Source organism: Tachyglossus aculeatus, chromosome 21 (assembly GCF_015852505.1).
Source record: "Tachyglossus aculeatus isolate mTacAcu1 chromosome 21, mTacAcu1.pri, whole genome shotgun sequence".
Lineage (NCBI taxonomy): Eukaryota > Metazoa > Chordata > Mammalia > Monotremata > Tachyglossidae > Tachyglossus > Tachyglossus aculeatus.
In genome coordinates this window covers 42,809,565-42,832,465 of record NC_052086.1, presented here as the reverse complement: position 1 = coordinate 42,832,465, position 22,901 = coordinate 42,809,565, and the positions used below count along the sequence as shown (strand labels likewise).

The window sequence follows — 22,901 nt, the reverse complement described above, 5'->3', positions numbered from 1 at the left end:
TGGGCAAGTCACTTCACTTCTCTGGGCCTCCATTCCCTCATCTATAAAATGGGGACTGAGACCGTGAGCCCCATATGGGACGGGGACTGCGTCCACCTCGATTTGCTTGCATCCACCCCAGCGCTTAGTATGGCGCCTGGCACAGTAAACGCTTAATAAATGCCATCATTATTATCGTTGTTCTCTCCCTAGCGTTTAGCATAGTGCTCTGCATAGAGTGAGCACTCAACAAATATGATCAAATGAACGAATGAAGGCCAAAGTGAATGGAAACATTGGAGGGCACAGCCAGTTTCGAGTTCTTTATAAAAATAATAATAATTGTGGTGTTTGTTAAGTGCTTACTATGTGCCAGGCACTCTACTAAGCGCTCGGGTGGATACAAGCTTTATCCTGATGACCCCTTGAGTTCCCCAGAGGGGAGGATCTGGGGGGCTTCAATAAATGTAGGAACTCGCTAGGCCAGGACCGGTCTTCGTCTGATACACATCCTGTCGGGGGTGTTTGCTGGAACGGCCAATAAGGAATACGATCGGAAACTCCAAGGGCGCTTCCAGAGCCGGAATGCTACAAGAAGCCCCTTCCTTTGGTCACTGGCCTTCGTGGCGCCAAGAAGGGATGAACCCCTCACCCCTCCAGCCCCGACTCACCGCCTCCGGGGTGCGGAGAGGGGCGAAGAGGAGGGGAGAAGGGGAGGGAAACAGCTCACCTTTCAGCTCTCCGTGGCCCAGCCTGCCGAGACGCCCAATGACAACCCTCCAGGGCAAGGATGTCATCTGCACAATCCCGGTGCACCATTCCCACAGCTTCTGCAGCCCGTTCTTGCGGGCGGACACTTTACTTCTCCGGGATCTAGACGGGGAGAGGATAGGGCGGTGTCCGGGGGGCGGAGAGAATGGAAACCCAAGAACACGCAACCTCCCGGCAAGCTCCCACGCCGGAGCGGCTCTCTGACCAGAGAAGCGGCATTTAGCGGGGGCGGACGGGGGAAGGCGGGGGCCCGGTGTCCTACCTGTTCGGCAGATCAATATTTACAATGCAAGTCTCCAGGAGTTCGCCGTGGAGGTCGGTGCAGGAGGCGAGCAGCCAGCGCTGGTCATGGGACAGGCAGTAGCCGACGAAGAGCACGTTGTACTTCTGGCTGGCCTCTCCAAACGTCTCTCCCAGCTCCGTCTGTTTGTCCTTGATGGGGGCCAGGATGAAGGGGGGCGAGTACAGCTGGATCGGACTGGGCCGCTGAAAGCCGGGGAGAAAAATCAATATTGACGGAGCCTCCGCCAGCCGCGTGGGCACGACAGTGCCCGGTGGTTTCTCGCTGACGAAGGCGCACTGGTCAATAAGCTAGTCGCTAAGCGCTCTATTAGTAGGCACTGAGGGATATGGGAATAAAGACACTGCATACTCCACAGCATCTCAGAAATGAAACGCTTTGAAGATTCCCCAATAAAATCCTGAGTTGAGCCGTTTCCAGCTGATCGCCGCTAAAAACGCAACCACATAATGGCCGTGCCCGGCGCTGTACTATGGCTGAAGGAGAGAGAAGATCATCCGGCGAGCCCGTTGTTGGGAAGGGACCATCTCTATACGTTGCCGACTTGTACTTCCCAAGCGCTTAGTACAGCGCTCTGCACACAGTAGCGTTCAATAAATACGACTGAATGAATGAATGAAGGGAGAATAGAAACTGAGTCCTCATTCTATACATGAGGAAGTGAGTCACAGAGAAGTGAAGTGGCTTACTCGGGGTCACACAGCGGACAGGTGGCAGAGCTGAGACTAGAACCCACATCTTCGGACTCCCAAGCCCGGGCTCCTTTCCACTAAGCCACGCTGCTTCTCTTAATGAGTGCAGATAACTGGACTGAGCGCTTCGGAGAGGACACTGTAAGAGTGGGTAATAATAATTATGGTATTTGTTAAGCGCTTACTATGTGCCAAGCACTGTTCTAAGCACTGGGGGAAATACATGGAAATCAGATTGTCCCACGTGGGGCTCACAGTCTCAGTCCCCATTTTACAGATGAGGAAACTGAGGCATAGAGATTTGCCCAAGGTCACACAGCAGACAAGTGGCAGAGCCAGGATTAGAACCCACAACCTCTGACTCCCATGCTCAGGCTTTTGCTCTAGGCTATTCTGCTCAGCTTCCCTACCCACAGGGAGCTTACAGGCTAGAGGGAAGACAGACATGCCATCGATCAATGGCATTTATTGAGCACCTACTGTATGCAGAGCACTGGACTGAGCGCTTGGGAGAGGACAACATAGAGTCGGTAGACACGTTCCTTGCCCACAGCGCTAGACATAGAGTGCTTGGCACATAGTAAGCGCTTAGCAAATACCACAATTAGTCTGCTGCGTGACCCCAGGCAAGTCACTTAACTTCCCTGTGTCTCAGTTACTTCATCGGTAAAATCAATCAATCAATCAATCGTATTTATTGAGCGCTTACTGCGTGCAGAGCACTGTACTAAGCGCTTGGGAAGTACAAGTTGGCAACACATAGAGATAGTCCCTACCCAATGAGGATCGAGACTATGAGCCCCATGTGGGACAGGGAATGATTTGCTTGTATCCACCCCGGTGCTTAGTACAGTGCCTGGCACATAGTAAGTGCTTAACAAATACCGCTATCATTATTATTATTATTATTATTAATATTATTAACTCTGTGACCTCCCCCGGCTCAACCAATTGGAGGGCGTGGATGAGAACGGGAAAGGTCCAGTGAGAGTCTGGTTCTGGTGGCCACAGGCGACACTGGGACCAGCCTGTCACAGCGAGGACGTTCAACGTAGATTTACTAGCCCTGCCAACCCGACACTGGCCTCAGCTGAAAACTTGAAGCTGAATCAGGCCCTGGTGCAGCAGGGGGACCAATCAATCAATCAATCAATCGTATTTATTGAGCGCTTACTATGTGCAGAGCACTGTACATAGTACACTGTACAAGGAAAGCCTGGGTCCATTTTTCCACTCCAGAAATGCGTGGCTCAGAGGAAAGAGCACAGGCTTGGGAGTCAGAGGTCATGGATTCTTATCCCGGCTCCTCTACATGTCTGCTGTGTGACCTTGGGTAAGTCACTTCACTTCTCTGAGCCTCAGTTACTTCATCTGTAAAATGGGGATTAAGATTGTGAGCCCCAGGTGGGACAACCTGATTGTATCCCCCCAGCACTTAGAACAGTGTTTTGCGCATAGTAAGCGCTTAACAAATGCCATCATTACTATTATTATTGTTATTAAATGGCGGGGGGCCCCGGGGACTCCAGTGGGGAGGGGAGCCAGGGCCCCGGCCTTAGGCTGACAGGATTCTGGCCGTGGGGGCTGGGCTCAGCCCTTATACGATTTTAGACTGTCAGCTCGTTGTGGGCAGGGAATGTGTCTGTTTATTGTTCTACTGTGATATCTATAAGTTTATAAACATTTATAAATTTAAACAATTGTTTATTGTTCTACTGCACTCTCTCAAGCGCTTAATCCAGTGCTCTGCACAAAGTGCTCAATAGATATGACTGAATGAATGGCTCATAAATAAATACAACTGAATGAATCATCCCTCCTCATATCAGATAACTGCTCTCTCACTTCAAAACCTTACTGAAGGCCCATCTCCTCCAAGAAGCCTTCCCTGACTGCGCCCTCCTCTCCTCTTCTCCCACTCCCTTCTGCGCCGCTCTGACTTGCTCCTTCATTCATCCTCCCTCCCATCCCCACAGCAAATATGCATATATCTGCAATTTATCTATTGATTTATTTATTTCTATTAATAATGTCTGTCTCCCCTTCTAGACTGTGAGCTCACTGTGGGCAGAAATGCATCTATTTGTTGTTCTACCGTACTCTCCCAAGTGCTTACTACAGTGCTTTGTGCACAGTATGTGCTCAATAAATACGACTGAATGAATGAATGACCCTAGTCCAGGGCACAGCGATCCTGTGGGTTCCATACAATCTGTGTTCCAAATAATATTTACTATATTAAGTAAGCTCTTACTATGTGCCAGAAACAGTTCTAAGTGCTAGGGTAGAAAAAAGGTAATCATGTTGTCCCACGTGGGGCTCACCGTCTTAATACCCATTTTATTCATTCATTCATTAAGTTGTATTTATTGAGCACTTACTGTGTGCAGAGCACTGTACTAAGAGCTTGGGAAGTCCAAGTTGGCAACATATAGAGACGGTCCCTACCCAACAACGGGCTCACAGTCTAGAAGGGGGAGACAGACAACAAAACAAAACATATGGACAGGTGTCAAAGTTGTCAGAACAAATAGAATTAAAGCTAGATGCACATCATTAACAAAATAAATAGAATATTAAAATAGAGTATTTTATTGATGAGGTGATGATCTCAGTTCCTTCATCTGCAAAATGGGGATTCAATTCTCATTCTCCCTCCGACTTGGGCTGTGAGCCCCACTTGGGACCTGATGAACTTCTGTCGACAACTGCGCTTAGTACAGAGGTTGGCTCGTAGTAAGCGTTGAGCCAATACCGCAGTTGTTATTCGGGGGAGTTGGACCTTGAGCAGAATTCTGAGGTGGGAAAAGGAAGTGGGTCGACAAAGATGGCAGAATTACATTTTAGGAAAGGGGGAGCAGGGGAACGCGGCGGGCTCAGAGCCCCGGCGGGAGTCGGGGCAAAGTGAAGGTGGGCGGGATGGGCTCGGGGAAAGTCAGTGGGTGCACAGTCTTGAAAGCCAGCGTGAACTATGATGATGGTATCTGTTAAGTGCTCACTATGTGCCAAGCACTGTACTAAGTGCTGGCGTAGATACAAGGTAATCAGGTTGTCCCTCTTGGGGCTCACAGTCTTAATCCCCATTTGACAGATGAGGTAACTAAGGCACCAAGAAGGGAAGTGACTTGCCCAAAGTCACAGGGCTGACAAGTGGCAAAGCCGGAATTAGAACCCACAACCTCTGACTCCCAAGCCCCTGGTCTTGCCATTAAGCTAAGCTGCTCCACTTACTGTATGCAGAGCACGGGCCTGGGAACCAAAAGACCTGGTTTCAAATCACTTGCCTGCTGTGTGACTTTGGGCAAGTCACTTAGCTTCTCTGGCCTTCGGTTACCTCCTCTTTGAAATGGGGATTAAGACCGTGAGCCCCAGGTGGGACAGGGACTATGCCCAACCTGTTGATCTTGTCTGCTGTGTGATCTTGGGCAAGTCACTTCACTTCTCTGTGCCTCAGTGACCTCATCTGTAAAATGGGGATTGAGACTGTGCACCCCATGTGGGAAAAGAACTTTGTCCAACCCAATTTGCCTGTACCCACCCCAGCGCTTAGTGCAGTGCCTGGCACATAGTACGCACTTAACCAGAGCCATAATTATTACTGCTATTATTCTTCTTCTTATCTACCCCAGTGTTTAGTACAGAGCCTGGAATATAGTACGTGCTTAACAAATACCATTAAAAGAAAAAGAAAAGAGAATGTGATCATCTAAGGGGTGCCAACTTCCCAAAGGCAGGAGCACATCCCTGAATCTCTATAATGATGGCATTTGTTAAGCGCTTACTAGGTGCAAAGCACTGTTCTAAGCGCTGGGGAGGATACAAGGTGATCAGGTTGTCCCACAGGGGGCTCACAGTCTTAGTCCCCATTTTACAGATGAGGTCACTGAGGCACAGAGAAGTGAAGTGACTTGCCCAAGGTCACACGGCCGACAATTGGCGTTGCCGGGATCTGAAACCATGACCTCTGACTCACAAGCCCACGCTCTTTCCATTGAACCACGCTGCTTCTCTAAAGCTGCCATTCCCCAGCGAGGCGACTCTAAGCCGGGGGAAGACGGAGGGAGCGATGAAAATAAGCTCTTCGGTCACCAACAGGAAAGCCCCCTACCAATCATCATCATCATCAATCGTATTTATTGAGCGCTTACTATGTGCAGAGCACTGTACTAAGCGCTTGGGTAGTACAAATTGGCCAATGTCAAAGAAACTGTGGATCTGCTCTCCTACGTCAATCGCTGCATGCATGTCTGACCCGACAGGCCCGGGACCTGGCTCCGAATCTCCGCTCCACCCCGTGTCTGCTGCGTGAACTTGGGTAAGTCACTTCACTTCTGCGTAGCTCAGTTCCCTCATCGCTAAATGGGGATCGAGACGGTGAGCCCCAAGTGGGTCAGGGACCGCGGGCTCGTAACTACCTCAGCGCTCAGAACAGTGCCACGCACCTAGTCTTGTTTGATTTTGTTGTCTGTCTCCCCCTTCTAGACTGTGAGCCCGTTGTTGGGTAGGGACTGTCTCTATCTGTTGCCAAACTGTACTTTCCAAGCGCTTAGTATGGTGCTCTGCACACAGTAAGTGTTCAATAAATACGATCGAATGTTTGATTGAATGAATTGTAAGCGCTGAACAAATATGACTTCATAAAATAAAAGAGAGAAACGACAACCCATACGATCGAATGATTGACTGAATGAATTGTAAGCGCTGAACAAATACGACTTCAGAAAATAAAAGAGAGAGACGACAACCCCCCCGCCAAAAAACGAAACCATTGAGTGTTTCGAAAGCCCCGGAAGCAGCGCCTTTGCCAAGTACCAACCTCAGGGTTCTTGAGGGTCATCTCGACGCTGGCGGCCGGCCCGAAGCCCGTGAGGGACTTTATGTGAATCTGCGTGGGCAGGGGCCGTCGGCATTGGCAGTACACCGAAAACGCCATGGACTTCAAGTGCTGGATGTAGAAAACCTGCTCGCCCTTCATCGCCTGCAGCATGTACTGGCAAGGCACGATCTGCGGGTGGAAAAAGAAGTCATCGGAACGCAGGCAAACATGCCAGGGGGACGCGCAGGTAGGAGACTGGTCCAAAAGGCAGAGACTGAAATGACTCACTCTTCACCGGCCCCGAGTGGGGAAACATCGCCTCGGAGTCGAGGTTCCCAAGGCGGTGGTTTAATACATACCTAGAGTCTTTCCTTGAGGAAAAATGGTGTCGGAGGAGTGGACATTTTAGAAGGAATCCCTAGAGTAACCCGGTCTGTCCCTCCCCCACGAACGGGCAAGGTCGCTTAAAAGTGGTTCTGCGTCTCTTATGAGCAACGTTTTTAAGCGTCGGCATTCTGCTAATGCCGCCTGATACGAAAAGAACTGTATTATTATCTTTCTGTTAGCCTTTGGACTGCTCAGGGTCAGCAGGAGAGGGTGAACCACGAACACTGTGTTGTTTAGGATTGAGGTGCTCTCTTCTCTTCTGACGTCCTAAAATTGCCACTTGGTGAGAGAACTTTTTAAAGGTAGAGAAAACCTCAGACGCCCTTTCCCATGCCCATTAATCCTTTTCTGTAAACTCAGCCTCCTACTCAGACCGTAAACGTCACACCGGATGGGTTCAGCACTTAGAACAGTGCTTGGCATATAGTAAGCGCTTAACAAATACCACCTTTATAATAATAATAATGGTATTTATTAAGCGCTTACTATGTGCAAAGCACTGTTCTAAGCGCTGGGGAGGTTACAAGGTGATCAGGTTATCCCACTTGGGGCTCACAGTCTTCATCCCCATTTTACAGATGAGGTAACTGAGGCACAGAGAAGTGAAGTGACTTGCCCAAAGTCACACAGCTGACAAGTGGCGGAGCCGGGGTGAACCTGTGACCTCTGACTCCCAAGCCCACGCTCTTTCCACTGAGCCACGCTGCTTCTCTACTATTACCTCTAGAAATTCCAAGTCTTTTCTCCATTAAAAGGCAAGCCCGGTTTTCGTACTTTGCGTCGGGACTGCCAGGGTCGGCCTGTGCTTTTGTTTTCTATTTGCCTCCGCCGGGCCACTGGACGTCCCCAGGGCATGCGGCGGTTGGTTTTTAACGTTCGGAAACCCTCCGAGGAGACGCTCTGGCTAGGATCGCACGAATGTTCCCGGTTTAGGGAAAGACAATTGCTGGAGCGCTCCTGGAGGCCCTAGTGAACAGAAGTGCCGCCCTCAGAATTGACGTCCCATGGCTGGAGCCACCTGATTGAAAAGCTCCTCTCCCGGCTCCTCCCAAAGCTCCCAGGCCGGAGAGAGGCACGAGGGGAGCGGGAAGCGTGGCGGATCACTCCATCGCGGCCGGAACCTTGGGCTGCTTGGAGCGTTTCGCCCGCCCGCCTTGCGACGGGGTGGTGAAGACGGGCAGATGTGCCGGCCCCCATCCCTGGGGAATTTCTCCCGACCCCCTTAAACTGGCCGTTGACCCCGCCTTCCATTTCAGGTCCCTGGAGAGCCCAGTGAAGAGGGAGACGCTCCATCATCATCATCAATCATATTTATTGAGCGCTTACTATGTGCAGAGCACTGTACTAAGTGCTTGGGAAGTACAAATTGGCAACATAACTTCCGGCTTAGACAGCTCTGCACACAGTAAGCGCTCAATAAATATGATTGAATGAATCGTAGAGAAGCAGCGTGGCTCAGTGGAAAGAGCCCGGGCTTTGGAGTCAGAAGTCATGGGTTCAAATCCCGGCTCCGCCAACTGTCTGCTGGGTGACTTTGGGCAAGTCACTTCACTTCTCTGGGACTCAGTTACCTTATCTGTAAAATGGGGATTAAGACTGTGAGCCCCCCTTGGGACAACCTGATCAATTTGTTACCTCCCCAGCGCTTAGAACAATGCTCCGCACATAGTAAGCACTTAATAAATGCCATCATCATTATTATTATTAATGAATGAATGAATTAAGGTGGTCAGTCAGTCAATCGTATTTATTGAGTGATTACTGTGTGCTGAGCCCTGTACTAAGCTCTTGGGAGAGAATAATTGAAACTGTGATCCCCACATGGAACGGGGACTTTGTCCAACCTGATTACCTTGTATCCACCCCAGCACTTACTGCAGTGCCCAGCACATGGTAAGTGCTTAATAACTACCATTATTATCATTATTATTATTACAATACAACAATAAATGGACACATTCCCTGCCCACAGTGAGCTTACGGGCTAGAGTGGGAGACAGATACTAATAGAAATGAATGTATTATAATAATGTAGTAATGCTTTACATAAATAATCTCTCCTATAAATCAACGCCTTATCGTGGCAGGAGAGTTTGTATATGCCGATAGAGCTTAGAGCTGTGCCATAGACGGCTACCCATGATGGAAAGGTCTAAGCCGAAACGGACAATATCAATTCACCTATGCCGGGCAACAGCGGCATGGGAGAGAGTCAAACAAGTGATCGGAACCTTGATCAGAGACAAAGACAATGACCAAGACTCAAGTTTTTACCGCGTGGAAGAGGGCAATGATAAACCGATTCCATTCTCTACCAAGACAACTCTCTGGATACACAGACCAGAATAACTTTCTGACAGGAGATGGGAGGTTCTGAAGAGGGCATGTCCATGGAGTCACTATGGGTTGCAAATGATCTAACAGCATTTGAGGAAGGATAGACTGTGAGCTCACTGTTGGGTAGGGACCGTCTCTATATGTTGCCAACTTGTACTTCCCAAGCGCTTAGTACAGTGCTCTGCACACAGTAAGCGCTCAATAAATATGATTGAATGAATGAATGATACATAAATAATAAGCAGAGAGCACTTAGAATAGTGCCCTGCTCTCAGGAAGCTCTCGCTAATAGTAATTACAATAATCATGGTAATAATAATAATAATTGCGGTATTTCTTAAGCACTTCCTCTGCGCCAGGCACCGTACTCAATACTCAATACTCAAGAGAAGCAGCGTGGCTCAATGGAAAGAGCCCGGGCTTTGGAGTCAGAGGTCATGGGTTCGAATCCCAGCTCTGCCACATGTCTGCTGTGTGACCTTGGGCAAGTCACTTAACTTCTCTGGCCTCAGTTACCTCATCTGTAAAATGAGCATTAAGACTGTGAGCCCCACGTGGGACAACCTGATCACCTTGTAGCCCCCCCAGCGCTTAGAACAGTGCTTTGCACATAGTAAGCGCTTAACAAATGCCATCATTATTATTATTATTATTACTGGGGCGGATAGAAGCAAATCAGGTTGGACACAGTCCCTATCCCACAGAGGGCACAGAGTCTCACTCCCCATTTTCCATATGAGGTCACTGAGGTCCAGAGAAGCGAAGTGACTTGCCCAAGGTCGCAGAGCAGACAAGTGGCAGGGTTGGGATTAGAAGCCACGACCTTCTGACTCCCAAGCCTGGGCTTCGCTCACGCCGACTGCCTGGCTGGCTGGCTGAGGGGAGAGGTCTCACCTGGAGGATGAAGGAGCTGCGCATGTTCTCGGGCAAGTTGTTGAGCATCTCCGTGTAGCAGCGCATCAGACTCAAGAGCCAGAAGTTGGCCGAGGCGGAGCCGTCCTCGGCCGTGTAGGTGAAGGGGTCCACCATGTAGATGACCACGGCCGGGGGGTAGGCCTGGCTGTCTGCCGACTCCGGCTCCGTGGGGATCCCGATCTTGTCCCTCTCGGGAACGCTGCCGAGACACGGTTGCGGGTTAATGGCCCACGTGGACCGTAGAGGGCTATTCCCAGAAATTCCAGGGGGTGCCCGCCCGCCCACCCGCCCGGGGGAGCCCGTCCGCCCGCCTCCGGGACTGATGGAAACTCCCGACCGTCGGCTCTAAGGCGCTCCATCGGCTCGTCCCCCCACCTCACCTCCTTGATTTTCTACCGCAGTCCAGCCCGCGTGCTTGGCTCCTCTATGCCAATCTACCCGCCGTGGCTAACTCTCGTCTGCCTCGCCGACCCCTTGCCCACGTCCTGCTTCATCCCCGGAAACCCCTTCGGCCTTTGGATCCAACAGACCGCCATCCTCCCCACCTTCAGAGGCATCCTAAATTCACAACTCCTCCTAGAAGCCTTCCCTGACGAAGTCTAAGTCCCTGACTAAGCCTTCATTTACCCATCTTCCCCTCCCTTCTGCCATGGAGCCCCTCAGATCTGCATCCGTTAAGCGCTTGAGAGTCACCCCATCCCTGGCACCTTGTTCCTTGTCATTTCCCCACTCTGTAATTTATTTGAAGGTCTGTCTTCCCTGCGTTTTTACTTTTTTTCAAAATTGTATCTGTTAAGTGCTTACTATGTGCCAGGCATTGAACTAGGCACTGGGGTAGAGACGAGATAATCAGGTTGGACACATTTCCTGGGGCTTACAGTCTTTGTCTCCACTTTACAGATTACAGATGTACACTTTACAGATGAGGTAACTGAGGCCCGGAGAAGTGAAGTGACTTGCCCAAAGTCACACAGCAGACAAGTAGCGGAGCTGGGATTAGAACGTAGGTCCTTTTTTTTTTTAAAAAAAAAATGGAATTTGTTAAGTGCTTTCTACGTGCCAGGCACTCTACTGTGCGTTGGGGTCGATAGAAGCTAATCAGGTTGGACACGGTCCATGTCCCATATGGGGCTCACAGTCTTGATCCCAACTTTACAGCTGAGGCCCAGAGAAGGGAAATGACTGGCTCAAGGTCTCACAGCAGACGAGTGGCGGAGCCAGGTTCCTTCTGAATCCCGGGTCCGGGCTCTTCCAACTAGGCCGGGCCCTCGAGGGATTGCGTCTGCGTAAACGAGGGTACCGTCTCCCCCCAGATGCTTAGTCCAGGGCCCGGCCCCCAGGAAGCATTCAAGAGAGCCCGCCGTTGGATTCCCACCCAGAATACGCACCTCTCTTGGCTTTCCTGCTGCTGCAGCTGCTGGGCGGAGCCAGGCCCCGATTCGGGCTCCCCGCCGTTTCCCTGGGTCCTTTCCGCTGCGCCGCCCCCCGGGCCGCCGCCGCCGAAGCCCGAGGAGGAGGAGGTGGGGGCCGAGGGGTTGGCAGCCGGCACGGAGGAAGAGGAGGCCGGAGGAGCGGAGGAGGCCGGGTTGGCGGCCCCTCCGCCTCCGCTGGCGCCGGCGTGGAAGGAGCTGGCCAAGGGCGGGACCCCCGGGGCGGGGGCCGGCGGGGCACAGCCCGGGTGGGGAGGCGCTGGGGTCACCGGGGCCGCCGCGGCCTGGTACTTGGGTGGCACCAGCAGGCTGCTGTCCAGTTGCAGGGTGGCCAAATAAGGTGCTGAGAGAACAAAGACACGCCAACCCATTAGTTTCAACAGTCACGGGATGGGAGGGAAGAGAGACACAGAGATAGAGAGACAGAGAGAGAGCCAGTCTTAACAAAAAACCTTACTGTTCAGAGCACACCTCCTCCAAGAGGCCTTCCCTGATTATGCCCACTTTTCCTCATCGCCTTCTCCCTTCTGCGTCGCTCTGACTTACCCCCTTGGCTCGTCCCTGCTCCCCCAAAAGCCCCACAGCACTTATTTAATTCTGTTAGTATGTCTGGTTTTGTTCTCTGTCTCCCCCTTTTAGACTGTGAGCCCACTGTTGGGTAGGGACTGTCTCTATATGTTGCCAATTTGTACTTCCCAAGTGCTTAGTACAGTGCTCTGCACATAGTAAGCGTTCAATAAATACGATTGATGATGACGATGATGATGGAAGTACAGAGAAGCAGCATGGCTCAGTGGAAAGACCATGGGCTTTGGAGTCAGGGGTCATGGGTTCAAATCCCGACTCCACCAATTGTCAGCTGTGTGACTTTGGGCAAGTCACTTACATATTTATTACTCTATTTATTTATTTATTTATTTATTTATTTATTTTACTTGTACATATCTATTCTATTTATTTTATTTTGTTAGTATGTTTGGTTTTGTTCTCCGTCTCCCCCTTTTAGACTGTGAGCCCACTGTTGGGTAGGGACTGTCTCTATATGTTGCCAACTTGTACTTCCCAAGTGCTTAGTACAGTGCTCTGCACACAGTAAGCACTCAATAAATATGACTGATTGATTGAATGATTCTCTGCCCTCAGTTCCCTCATCTGTAAAATGGGGATGAAGACTGTGAGCCCCACGTGGGCCAACCTGATCACCTTGTATCCCCCCAGGGCTTAGAACAGTGCTTTGCACATAGTAAGCGCTTAACAAATACCATTACTATTATTATTATTATTATTAACTACAGTGCTCAGCACACAGTAAGCACTCAATAAATGCAATTGAATGAATGAATCTGTCATTTTACTTGTATTAATGGCTGTCTCCCCCCAACTAGAGTGTGAGGTTGCTGTGGACATTGAATGTCACTATTTATTGCTGCACTGAACTTCCCCAAGTGCTTAGTACAGTGCTCTCCACACAGTAAGCGCTTAATAAATACGACAATGAAGGAATCTACTCCCTTTATTCACCCCCCCCTCAGCGCCACAGCACTTAGGTATATAGCTGCAATTTCTATATTCATTCATTCAATTGTATTTATTGAGCACTTACTGTGTGCACAGCACTGTACTAAGCGCTTGGGAAGTACAGATCGGCAACAGAGACGGTCCCTACCCAACAACGGGCTCACAGTCTGATGTATAATCAAGTCGGTTTCCCTGTTTAGACTTGGAGCAAGTCACGGGCAGAGAATGCATCTACAGCCTCTGTTGGATTATACTTGCCCAGGTGCTTAGTTCAGTGCTCTGCACACAGTAAGCGCTCAATAAATACCACTGATTGAGAGACGGAACTATAGTTAGAGCTACGATTTTGGACAGGTTTGCTCTTTGCCGCAGCCAAAATTTCTCAGGTTGTCTGGGGTCCAGCACTGCATGCTTATAAAGGCACTTACGAATCTGGCCAGGGAGAAGCGGCACGGTGTGTAATTATAGTAATGGCATTTATTAAGTGCTTACTAAAGCACTGTAGTAGACAGAGCACAGGCCTGGGAGTCCGAGGGACCTGGGTTCCAATCCCGGCTCCGCCACTTGTCTGCTGCGTGACCTTGGGCAAGTCACTTCCCTTCTCTGGGCCTCAGTGACCCCATCTGTAAAACGGGGGCTGAGAGTGTGAGCTCCACGTGGGACAAGGACAGCGTCCAACCCCGTTTGCTTGTATCCACCCAGCACACACTAAGTACTTAACAAATACCACAATTATGATTATTATTACTCTAGCAGGCTCCCACGCTCCTTTCCGACCACGCCTTTGCGGTGCGAGGTGCTGGCCAAAGAGCCGACCCTCGACGCAAACAGCGCGTTAGGTTCGCCCCGCTGCAATCCCGCCCTCGACAGGCGTGCCGAGCCGACACCCGGACGCCGTTCTCCCTCGACGGCCGGACAGAAAAGGACGTTTCTCCTCTGCCACGGCTGCTGCCCAAAGGGCACCTCGGCCAGAAAAGCGAAGACGCTCCTTGAGGACGGCAGCCCGAACATGACACTGCTCGTCCCGTCTGATTTATCAAGGGAAGATTTGGGTGACTTGGGCATTCTCTCTCTTCCCTGCCCTTTATGGGGGGAAGGGGGTGAGAGGACGGGGGCGGGGCTGGGTGCGAAAGGCGGCGTGCCCATGTAGCTAGCGCTGGCAGGCAGATGGGCCCTCCTTATAATTAGCATCTACTCAATTATCAGGCACTTAGCGATGAAAAGCCAACTTCACCCGGCACTCCAACCTTGGCAGGCCTTCAAGACAAATAAGCCCGCAAAGGCGGGAAGACTGCGGACACTTCGGGTCCTTTTTCTCCTCCGGCCCTGGACATGGGGGGAGGGGTGCGCGGGGCGGAGAGAAGCCGGCGATTCCGAGTTACCTAGGTGATGGCGGCAGACTTGCGCGTAAAGTTTGAGTCTGGAATGATTGTCGCTCTCCTCGCTGCCCCAAGACTGGCAGAACCACTCGCTCACGAGTTCGTCGGTCAGCTTCTGGGACTCCGTCTCCCCGACGCGCATGATCCCGTCCTGCAGCACTTTGCAGATGGGTTTGTGCTGGCCCAGTCGACACATCTGAAGGCGCACGCAGACAAAAATGAGATTTTTTTAATGGGGGGGCGGGACAGGGATTCCCCCGCTTCCCAGGAGGCCCTGGGAGTCGTCCCCAAAACCCGCCTCCCGGTTCAGGTCTGGCCTAATGGGGATGTTTCCTCTCCGGCCTTGGGCCTGTTTCTTCTGGGCTCTTTGAAACCAAGCTGAGGAGGGGAGATGGGCCTGTTCTTATCAGTTTAATATCTGATACGTCTTCGATGTGAAGACGCTATGTTAAGCAGCTTTTTGGAGAAAGGAGGTGGGTTGGGAGCTTGCTCCATCCCCTCCGCGCATCGGCCTGGTATTGCAGTACTTCCAGGCTAGGAAATATTTTTTAAGCGCTTAGTACAGTGCTCTGCACACAGTAAGCGCTCAATAAATATGATTGATGATGATGAGATGGGCGGAACGGGAAAATCCGAACCAGTCTAGGATGTTTTTTATACCTTTGCAAGGCGACGGACCACGGCTCTTGGCCAGTCCCTTCGGTTGGGCCACTACTACATCCTAGTGGCCCAACTCAGAACTTGCACTACAGATAAACACGCATTTTGACTTTATATATATGCATACATATATACAATATATTATTGTATATACATATATACAATAATAATAATGATGGTATTCGCTCAGCACTTACTACGTGCCAAGTACTCTTCTAAGCACTGGGGGAGATACAAGGTGATCAGGTTGTCCCACCTGGGGCTCACATTCTTCATCCCCATTTTACAGATGAGGGCACTGAGGCCCAGAGAAGTGAAGTGGCTTGCCCAAAGTCACACAGCTGACAAGTGGCGGAGCCAGGATTAGAACCCACGACCTCTGACTCCCAAGCCCGGGCTCCTTCCACTAAGCCACGCTGCTTCTCCAAATATATACTTACAGATGAGCTGATATACAAATATATGCCTATACATAAACATACCTTAAAATATATACTTTTGTATGCACATATATACAAATATATAAGCATATATACAAATACATGCTTATATATGAGCATATATAGAAATATATGCATACATATAAACAGTGTTTGGCACATAGTAAGTGGTTAACCACTTTTAGACTGTGAGCCCACTGTTGGGTAGGGACTGTCTCTATATGTTGCCAACTTGTACTTCCCAAGCGCTTAGTACAGTGCTCTGCACACAGTAAGCGCTCAATAAATACGATTGATGATGATGATGATGGTTAACAAATACCATCATTATTATTACATATACAAATATATACTTATATATGAGCTGATGTACAAATATATGCATATATAAGCATACATACTTATATACATATACAGACAAGTGTGCGTCTATATAAAAGTCAAAATGCTTATTTATATGAAGTGCTTGTTCTACAGTTTTATTTGCACACACACATACATGCATGCAATAAAATATGGACAAGCAAAATTACTCATATATGACATTATTTATATTGATATACATTTATATTTATCAATATAAACTAAAGCCATATACAAGTAACTTTATTTGGCCATGGTGAGAGTGACAGAGAGAGAAAGAGAGAGAGAGCGAAAGAGAGAGAGAGAGAGAGAGAGAGAGAGAGAGAGAGAGAGAGAGAGAGAGTGTGTGTGTGTGTGTGTACACGAAAACAAAAATGTAAAAATTCCATTACAGGGATTCACCTATATGTCTCTCAGAGAAAACTGATCTGTTCCATCTATGAGGTCTTCTCAATATTTTTACATTTTCCCTTTCCTGTCCTTCCCGGAGTTTTCCTTGGTGAAAAATTTTTAGTAGCCGGTCCCTTTGAAAAATATTTCCCTAGAGGGTTCTACAAGGAAATGAATATAGGCTCAATAAGCCCTAGAGTTGTCTCCTGGTTAGAGAGAAACTCTCTCCCTGCTGCGGCTAGGACCATAACCAAAGCCACAACTTTAACATTTACCTAGCTCATCGGAGGACACCTCTAGACTGGAATCTGGTTATGGGCAGGAAATGTGTATCCCAACTCGGCTGTACTAGACTTTCCCAGGCTCTGGTTACGGTGCTCGGTAAGTGCTCAATAAATACCGTTGAAGGGTAAATTGTTAATATTTTACTGGAACATTAATGCTTTCGGGATATTACGATGACGTTAATAAAGGGTGTTCTTTGGTGCACTGCGTGGAATCCTACTTGTATGAAAAACATTAATTCCCCTCTGAAAGGTGAGTAATTTTCGCTGTCAGGAGAGCTTAGTATATTATCACCAGCTCATCACTGGCTTTTCTGGCTTTGCTCAGGCCTGTGAGATTCTCCTTGGCAAAAATCTTTTTCTTGTGTGGCAAAGTGATTATCCCAGCAATGCCATGAAAAAAGGCGTGCTGGCATTTTCTCTGACGATTCTGTAGTTCATATTATCCTGAAAACTGTGCCGAGGGTGTCACAAGAGTGAAGCTCTTTTCCTTAACAGATGACTTTGGTCTTAGCCTTTACCCGTGATAAATGTCAAAAAACGACTGCTGGACCCACACTGCGCTAAACATTGTTTAGGAAAGGGCTTGGAACAGTGATTGACACAGAGTAAGCGCAAAACAGAAACCATCACCATTGTCATCATTATTATTATGTCAAATCACAAAGGGGGATTGGGCAATGGGCCGTCAGCGTGGTTTCTGGTTTCCTCGTACTCTCCTTGGGAGCCGTGGCCGCTGCTTTTGAGTTCTACTTCGTCCCCCTTGGATGTTCTGAAAGCCTGCCGGGTTTTGGAACCCCAAGACTTTAAACAGAAGCACTCTTCTTCGATTTAAACTTAAATGTCCCTCAATTTACGTCAGCTGAGTACAGTGCTTTGCACACGGTAAATACGGCGGAATGAATGAATAAAAACAAGTTACCCATTACAATAAAAACTATTCTATGGAAAACACTGCATTGGTTATCCATTCCACTTTTTTCAGATCGCTTCAAGCTCTGCTTTTCTTTTTCCACGACTTTCTGTTTTCATGATTCGCCTCTCTGCAGCTTAACCATTCCAGCATCTTTTTTTCCCCTCTGCAACGGGACAACCATTTTCCAAAATCCAAAAGGAAGCAAAGCAGGCCTTGGACTTGGAAGGGTGAGGTGGGAGTAGAGCAGTCGGGAAAGGTAATAGTATTTCTGTTCCCCTGTCAGAGCAGCGGTTAAGCCTAGTGGATAGAGCATGGGCCTGGGGGTAAAGAAGGATCTGGGTTCAAATCACAGCTCTGCCAATTGTCTGCTTGTGTGACATTGGGCAAATCGTTTCTCTGGGCCTCAGTTCCCTCATCTGTAAAGTCGGGATTAATAGTAATAATAATAATGATGGTTTTTGTTAAGTGCTTACTCTGTGCCAAGGACTGTTCCAAGCGCTAGGGAGAAGTTATGTGGCTTGCCCAAAGTCATACAGCTGACGAGTGGCGGAGTTGGGATTAGAACCCATGACCTCTGACTCCCAAGCCCGTACTCTTTCCACTAAGCCATGGTGCTTCTAATTAAGAGTGTGAGCCCCACACGGGACAGGGACCGTGTCCAACCTGATTAGCTCGTATCCACCCCTGCACTTAAAACAGTGCTTGATACATAGTAAGCGCTTAATGAATACCACCATCATCATGGTCATTTTTTTTTTCCCCAAACGTGGAAGACTAGAATAGCGAGACGTTGGGCGGAGTCTGTCAAAAGTCACCCAGTTCTCTTATGTGAACCCCTCCCCATCCCCCCCGCCTTACCTCCTTCCCCTCCCCACAGCCCCTGTATATATGTATATATGTTTGTACGTATTTATTACTCTATTTATTTATTTTATTTGTACAAATCTATTCTATTTATTTTATTTTGTTAATATGTTTTGTTTTGTTGTCTGTCTCCCCCTTCTAGACTGTGAGCCCGCTGTTGAGTAGGGACCGTCTCTATATGTTGCCAACTTGTACTTCCCAAGCGCTTAGTACAGTGCCCTGCACACAGTAAGCGCTCATTAAATACAATTGAATGAATGAATGAATGTGGCGAGGGTGCCCTGGGCCGCCAGCATTTCTTCGGCAGGCTGGGACTACCCAGGCTTGCGTGGTCGTAAGAACGTTCCAGTTCCCCAATCATCATCATCATCATCATCATCAATCGTATTTATTGAGCGCTTACTGTGTGCAGAGCACTGTACTAAGCGCTTGGGAAGTACAAGCTGGCAACATATAGAGACCGTGCTGGAGCCTAAAAACGCATTGAGGGCCTCGCGTTCCCAGCGGAATGGAACCGGGCCGTGACCACGGATGGAGTGGCTCAGCGGATACAGCCCGGGCCTGCGGGTCAGAAGGTAACGGGTTCTAATCCAGCTCTGCCACTTGTCTGCTGCGGGACCTTGGGCAAGTCACTTCACTTCTCTGCATCTCATTTCCCTCATCTATAAAATGGTGATTTAAGACTGTGAGCCCGAAATGGGACAGGGACTGTGTCCAACCCGATTTTCTTGTATCCACCCCAGCGCTTGGTACAGTGCCCGACACATAGAGAGGACCGAATACCACAGTTATTAGTAGAAAAGCAGTGAGGCTTAGTGGAAAAAGCACAGGCTTGGGAGTCAGAGGTCATGGGTTCTAATCCCAGCTCTGCCGCTTATCAGCTGTGTGACTTTGGACAAGTCACGTTAACTTCTGTGTGCCTCAGTTACCTCATCTGTAAAATGCGAGCCCCATGTGGGACAACCTGATTACCTCGCATCTACCCCAGTGCTTAGAACAGTGCTTGGCACATAGTAAGCACTTAACAAATACCAGCATCATTATTGTTAATTATTATTATTAATCCAATCTACCTCATCTGCCCGAGAGCCCAATTCCATAATTCCCTCACCCCTGGGCACCTCACAAAGGTTTCCTCTAGACTATAAGTCATTTGAAGGCAGGGAACCCTATCTACCAACGCTGTCATATTGGACTCTCCCAAGCGCTTAGTACAGTGCTCTGCCTGCACTAAGCACTCACTAAATACCACTGACTGATTGATTCTCAGTGGCCTACTTATCAAAGTAAGTTGAATTCAAACTGCGAGCTCATTATGGGCAGGGAATGTGTCTGTTTATTGTTATATTGTCCTCTCTCGAGCGGTGAGTACAGTGCTCTGCACGTAGTAAACACTCACTGAATACCACCGACGGATTGATTCTCCGTGGCCTAGTTATCCAAGCATGGCTGTATCTAGACTGTAAGCTCGTCACGGGCAGGGAAGAGGTCTGTTTATTGTTCTATCGAGAAGCAGCATGGCTTAGTGGCAAGAGCCTGGGCTTGGGCGTCAGAGGACGTGGGTTCTAATCCCGGCCCCGCCACCTGTATGCTCTATGACCCTGGGCAAGCCACTTAACTTCTCTGTGCCTCAGTTACCTCATTTGTAAAATGGGGATTAAGACTGTGAGCCCCACGTGGGACAACCTGATTACCTTGTATCTACCCTGGTGCTTAGAACAGTACTTCGCACATAGTGAGCTGTTAATAAATACTACAATTCTTATTAGTATTATTGTTATTATTCTATTGTCCTCTCCCGTCTGCCCAGTACAGTGTTCTGCGCACAGTAAGCGCTGGAGAAATATCATCATCATCATCAATCGTATTTATTGAGCATATTGGAGCATATTGGAGCATATTGAGAAATACGACTGACTGAATGATACGATCGAGGTAAGAGCCGGCCTGAGTCCTCGCTGGAGATGCGTGGAGGGGATGGGGGAAAAAGGCATCTCCGGGACCCCCGGACCACCCGTTCCCCGTTCCCCCTGCCCCGACTCACCTCATAGACAGCACTCAAGTCCCTGAAGAAAGTTTTGGCTCCTTCGAGCAAGGCCTCATTTTCCGGGCAAACCACGATATAGGCAACATCCCGGTGGCCCCCGTACGGGTCCATCAGTAGCCTCTCCCAAAACGGCAGCGAGAACGGCGAGATGGTCAGGAAGTCTTTGTCGTAGCCGACCAGCAGGGTGGGGATGGGCAGGGGCTCGGGAGACTCCTCGGAACCTGCGGCCGAGCAGACGGGAGGTCAACAGCCGTCCTGGCCCCGCGGGCCCCGAGCTCTTTCAGCCGACGGGGATCGCCGGCCCGCGAAGAAACGGCGGGGGCCCGGATACGGTTTCGGCAACCGGGAGGCCGGTTTCAGGGCACTAAGCATGGCTTAGGGGCTGGAGCCCGGGCCTCGTTATCAGAAGGACTCGAGTTCTACTCCCACCTCCGCCACATGTCTGCTGTGTGACCTTGGCCGAGTCACTTCCCTTTTCTGGGCCTCAGTTCCCTCTTCTGTAAAACGGGGATAAGAGTGTGAGCCCCCTGTGGATCGTGAAATGTATCTAACCTGATTAACTTCCATCTACCCCAACGCTTAGTACAGTGCCTGCCACACAGCAAGCGCCTAACAAGTACCATTATTATTATTATTACAAGAACAGCGCCTGCCACATAGCAAGCGCCTCACAAGTACCATTATTACTATTATTATTACTATTATTATTACAATCAATCAATCAATCAATCAATCGTATTTATTGAGCGCATACTATGTGCAGAGCACTGTACTAAGCGCTTGGGAAGTACAAATTGGCAACACATAGAGACAGTCCCTACCCAACAGTGGGCTCACAGTCTAAAATTACAAGAACTGGGTCCCTCCGCAGGGCTTTTCAGAGCACTCCCTGCTTAAAGACCCTCACCTGAACGACACCAATCCATGACTGAAGGAGTCTGAGAATGGAGCCGGGCTCCACCAACCATCCGCCGTTGTTGTATTGCAATCTCCCAAGGGCTTAGCACAGTGCTCTGCACACAGTAAGCACTGAATAAATACAAATGAATAAATGCGTCTGAATGAATAAACAGTCCTATAGACCACACATTCCTTTTGTGGGCAGGGAATGCGCTGACCAATTCCGGTCTACCGTATTCTCCCGAGCGCTTAGTAATAATAATAATAATGGCATTTATTAAGCGCTTACTATGTGTAGTATGGTGAGCAGCATTGACTAGTGGCAAGAGCCCGGGCTTGGGCGTTAGAGGTAGTGGGTTCTAATCCCTGCTCCGCCACTAATCTGCTGTGTGACCTTGGCCAATCACTTCACTTCTCTGTGCCTCAGTTACCTCATCTGCAAAACGGGGACTGAGACTGTGAGCCCCACGTGGAACAATCTGATTACCCTGTATTTACCTCAGCGCTTAGAACAGTGTTTGGCGCATAGGAAGCTCTTAACAAATACCACAATTATTATTATTACTATTACGGTGCTCTGCACACAGTAGGTGCTCACTAAATGCCACGGATGGGCTCGCGGGGCGCTTACGATTTGGGGGAAGCTTTTCTCCCTCCCTCTCAGATCGTGAGCCCGGCGTGGGAGACAACCCATGTCCAATCTGATTATCTTATATCTAGTCCATCACTTAGCACGCAGTAAAGACTACCGTAATAAATGCCATAATTATAATTAGCATTGCTCAAAGCTATTGTGCGTCTAAGGGAACTGAGGACATAAGGTCCCATGGGAAGCAACCCTGACAAGCATCACAACTTCGAGTCCTTTAATTTTTATTTTTTATAATAATAATACTAATTATGGTATTGGTAAAGCGCTGACTTTGTGCCAGGCACTGTACTAAGCGCTGGGGTGGTTACGAGCAAATCGGTTTTGACACAGTCCCTGTCCCACGTGGGGCTCGCTCACAGTCATTCATTCAATCGCATTTATTGAGCACTTACCTTGTGCAGAGCACTGTACTAAGCGCTTGGAAAGTACAATTCAGCAACAGATAGAGACAATCCCTATCGAACAACGGGCTCACAGTCTAGAAGGTCCCCATTTTATCGATGAGAAGTGAAGTGATTTGCCCAAGGTCACACAGCAGACAGGTGGCAGAGCCAGGATTAGAAACCATAACCTTCTGACGCTCAGGCCCAGGCTCTAGCCACTATGCCATTTTTATGGTATTTGTTAAGCGCATACTATGTGCCAGGCGCTGTACTAACACTGGGACAAATACAAGCTAATCCAGTTGGATGTCGTCCTGTCCCACTTTGGGCTCACAGCCTTCATCCCCATTTTACAGATGAGGGAACAGAGGCCCAGAGAAGTGAAGTGACTTGCCCAAAGTCATGGAGCAGATGAGTGATGGAGCCGGGATTAGAACCCAGGTCCCTCTCAATCCCAGGCTGAGTTGATTCTTTAAT

At 49.2% G+C, this 22,901-nt stretch overlaps 1 protein-coding gene and 1 non-coding gene across 3 annotated transcripts in view; one reads left to right on the top strand and one right to left on the bottom strand.

Moving 5' to 3' along the window:
• MED13L (mediator complex subunit 13L) overlaps positions 1-22,901 on the bottom strand; it is a 421,642-nt gene that overhangs the window by 29,282 nt on the left and 369,459 nt on the right. For both annotated transcript variants that reach the window (XM_038762515.1, XM_038762516.1), the window contains exons 19-25: positions 20,487-20,710; positions 14,529-14,721; positions 11,587-11,971; positions 10,178-10,397; positions 6,560-6,748; positions 1,013-1,236; positions 710-852 (exon numbers count right to left, since the gene is read on the bottom strand). In XM_038762515.1, coding sequence (XP_038618443.1) covers positions 710-852; positions 1,013-1,236; positions 6,560-6,748; positions 10,178-10,397; positions 11,587-11,971; positions 14,529-14,721; positions 20,487-20,710 — 1,578 coding nt within the window. The remainder of the gene's footprint in view (positions 1-709; positions 853-1,012; positions 1,237-6,559; positions 6,749-10,177; positions 10,398-11,586; positions 11,972-14,528; positions 14,722-20,486; positions 20,711-22,901) is intronic.
• Positions 14,877-15,074, top strand: LOC119943046. Its single transcript, XR_005455531.1, has one exon. It is a non-coding gene; the product is annotated as a U2 spliceosomal RNA (small nuclear RNA).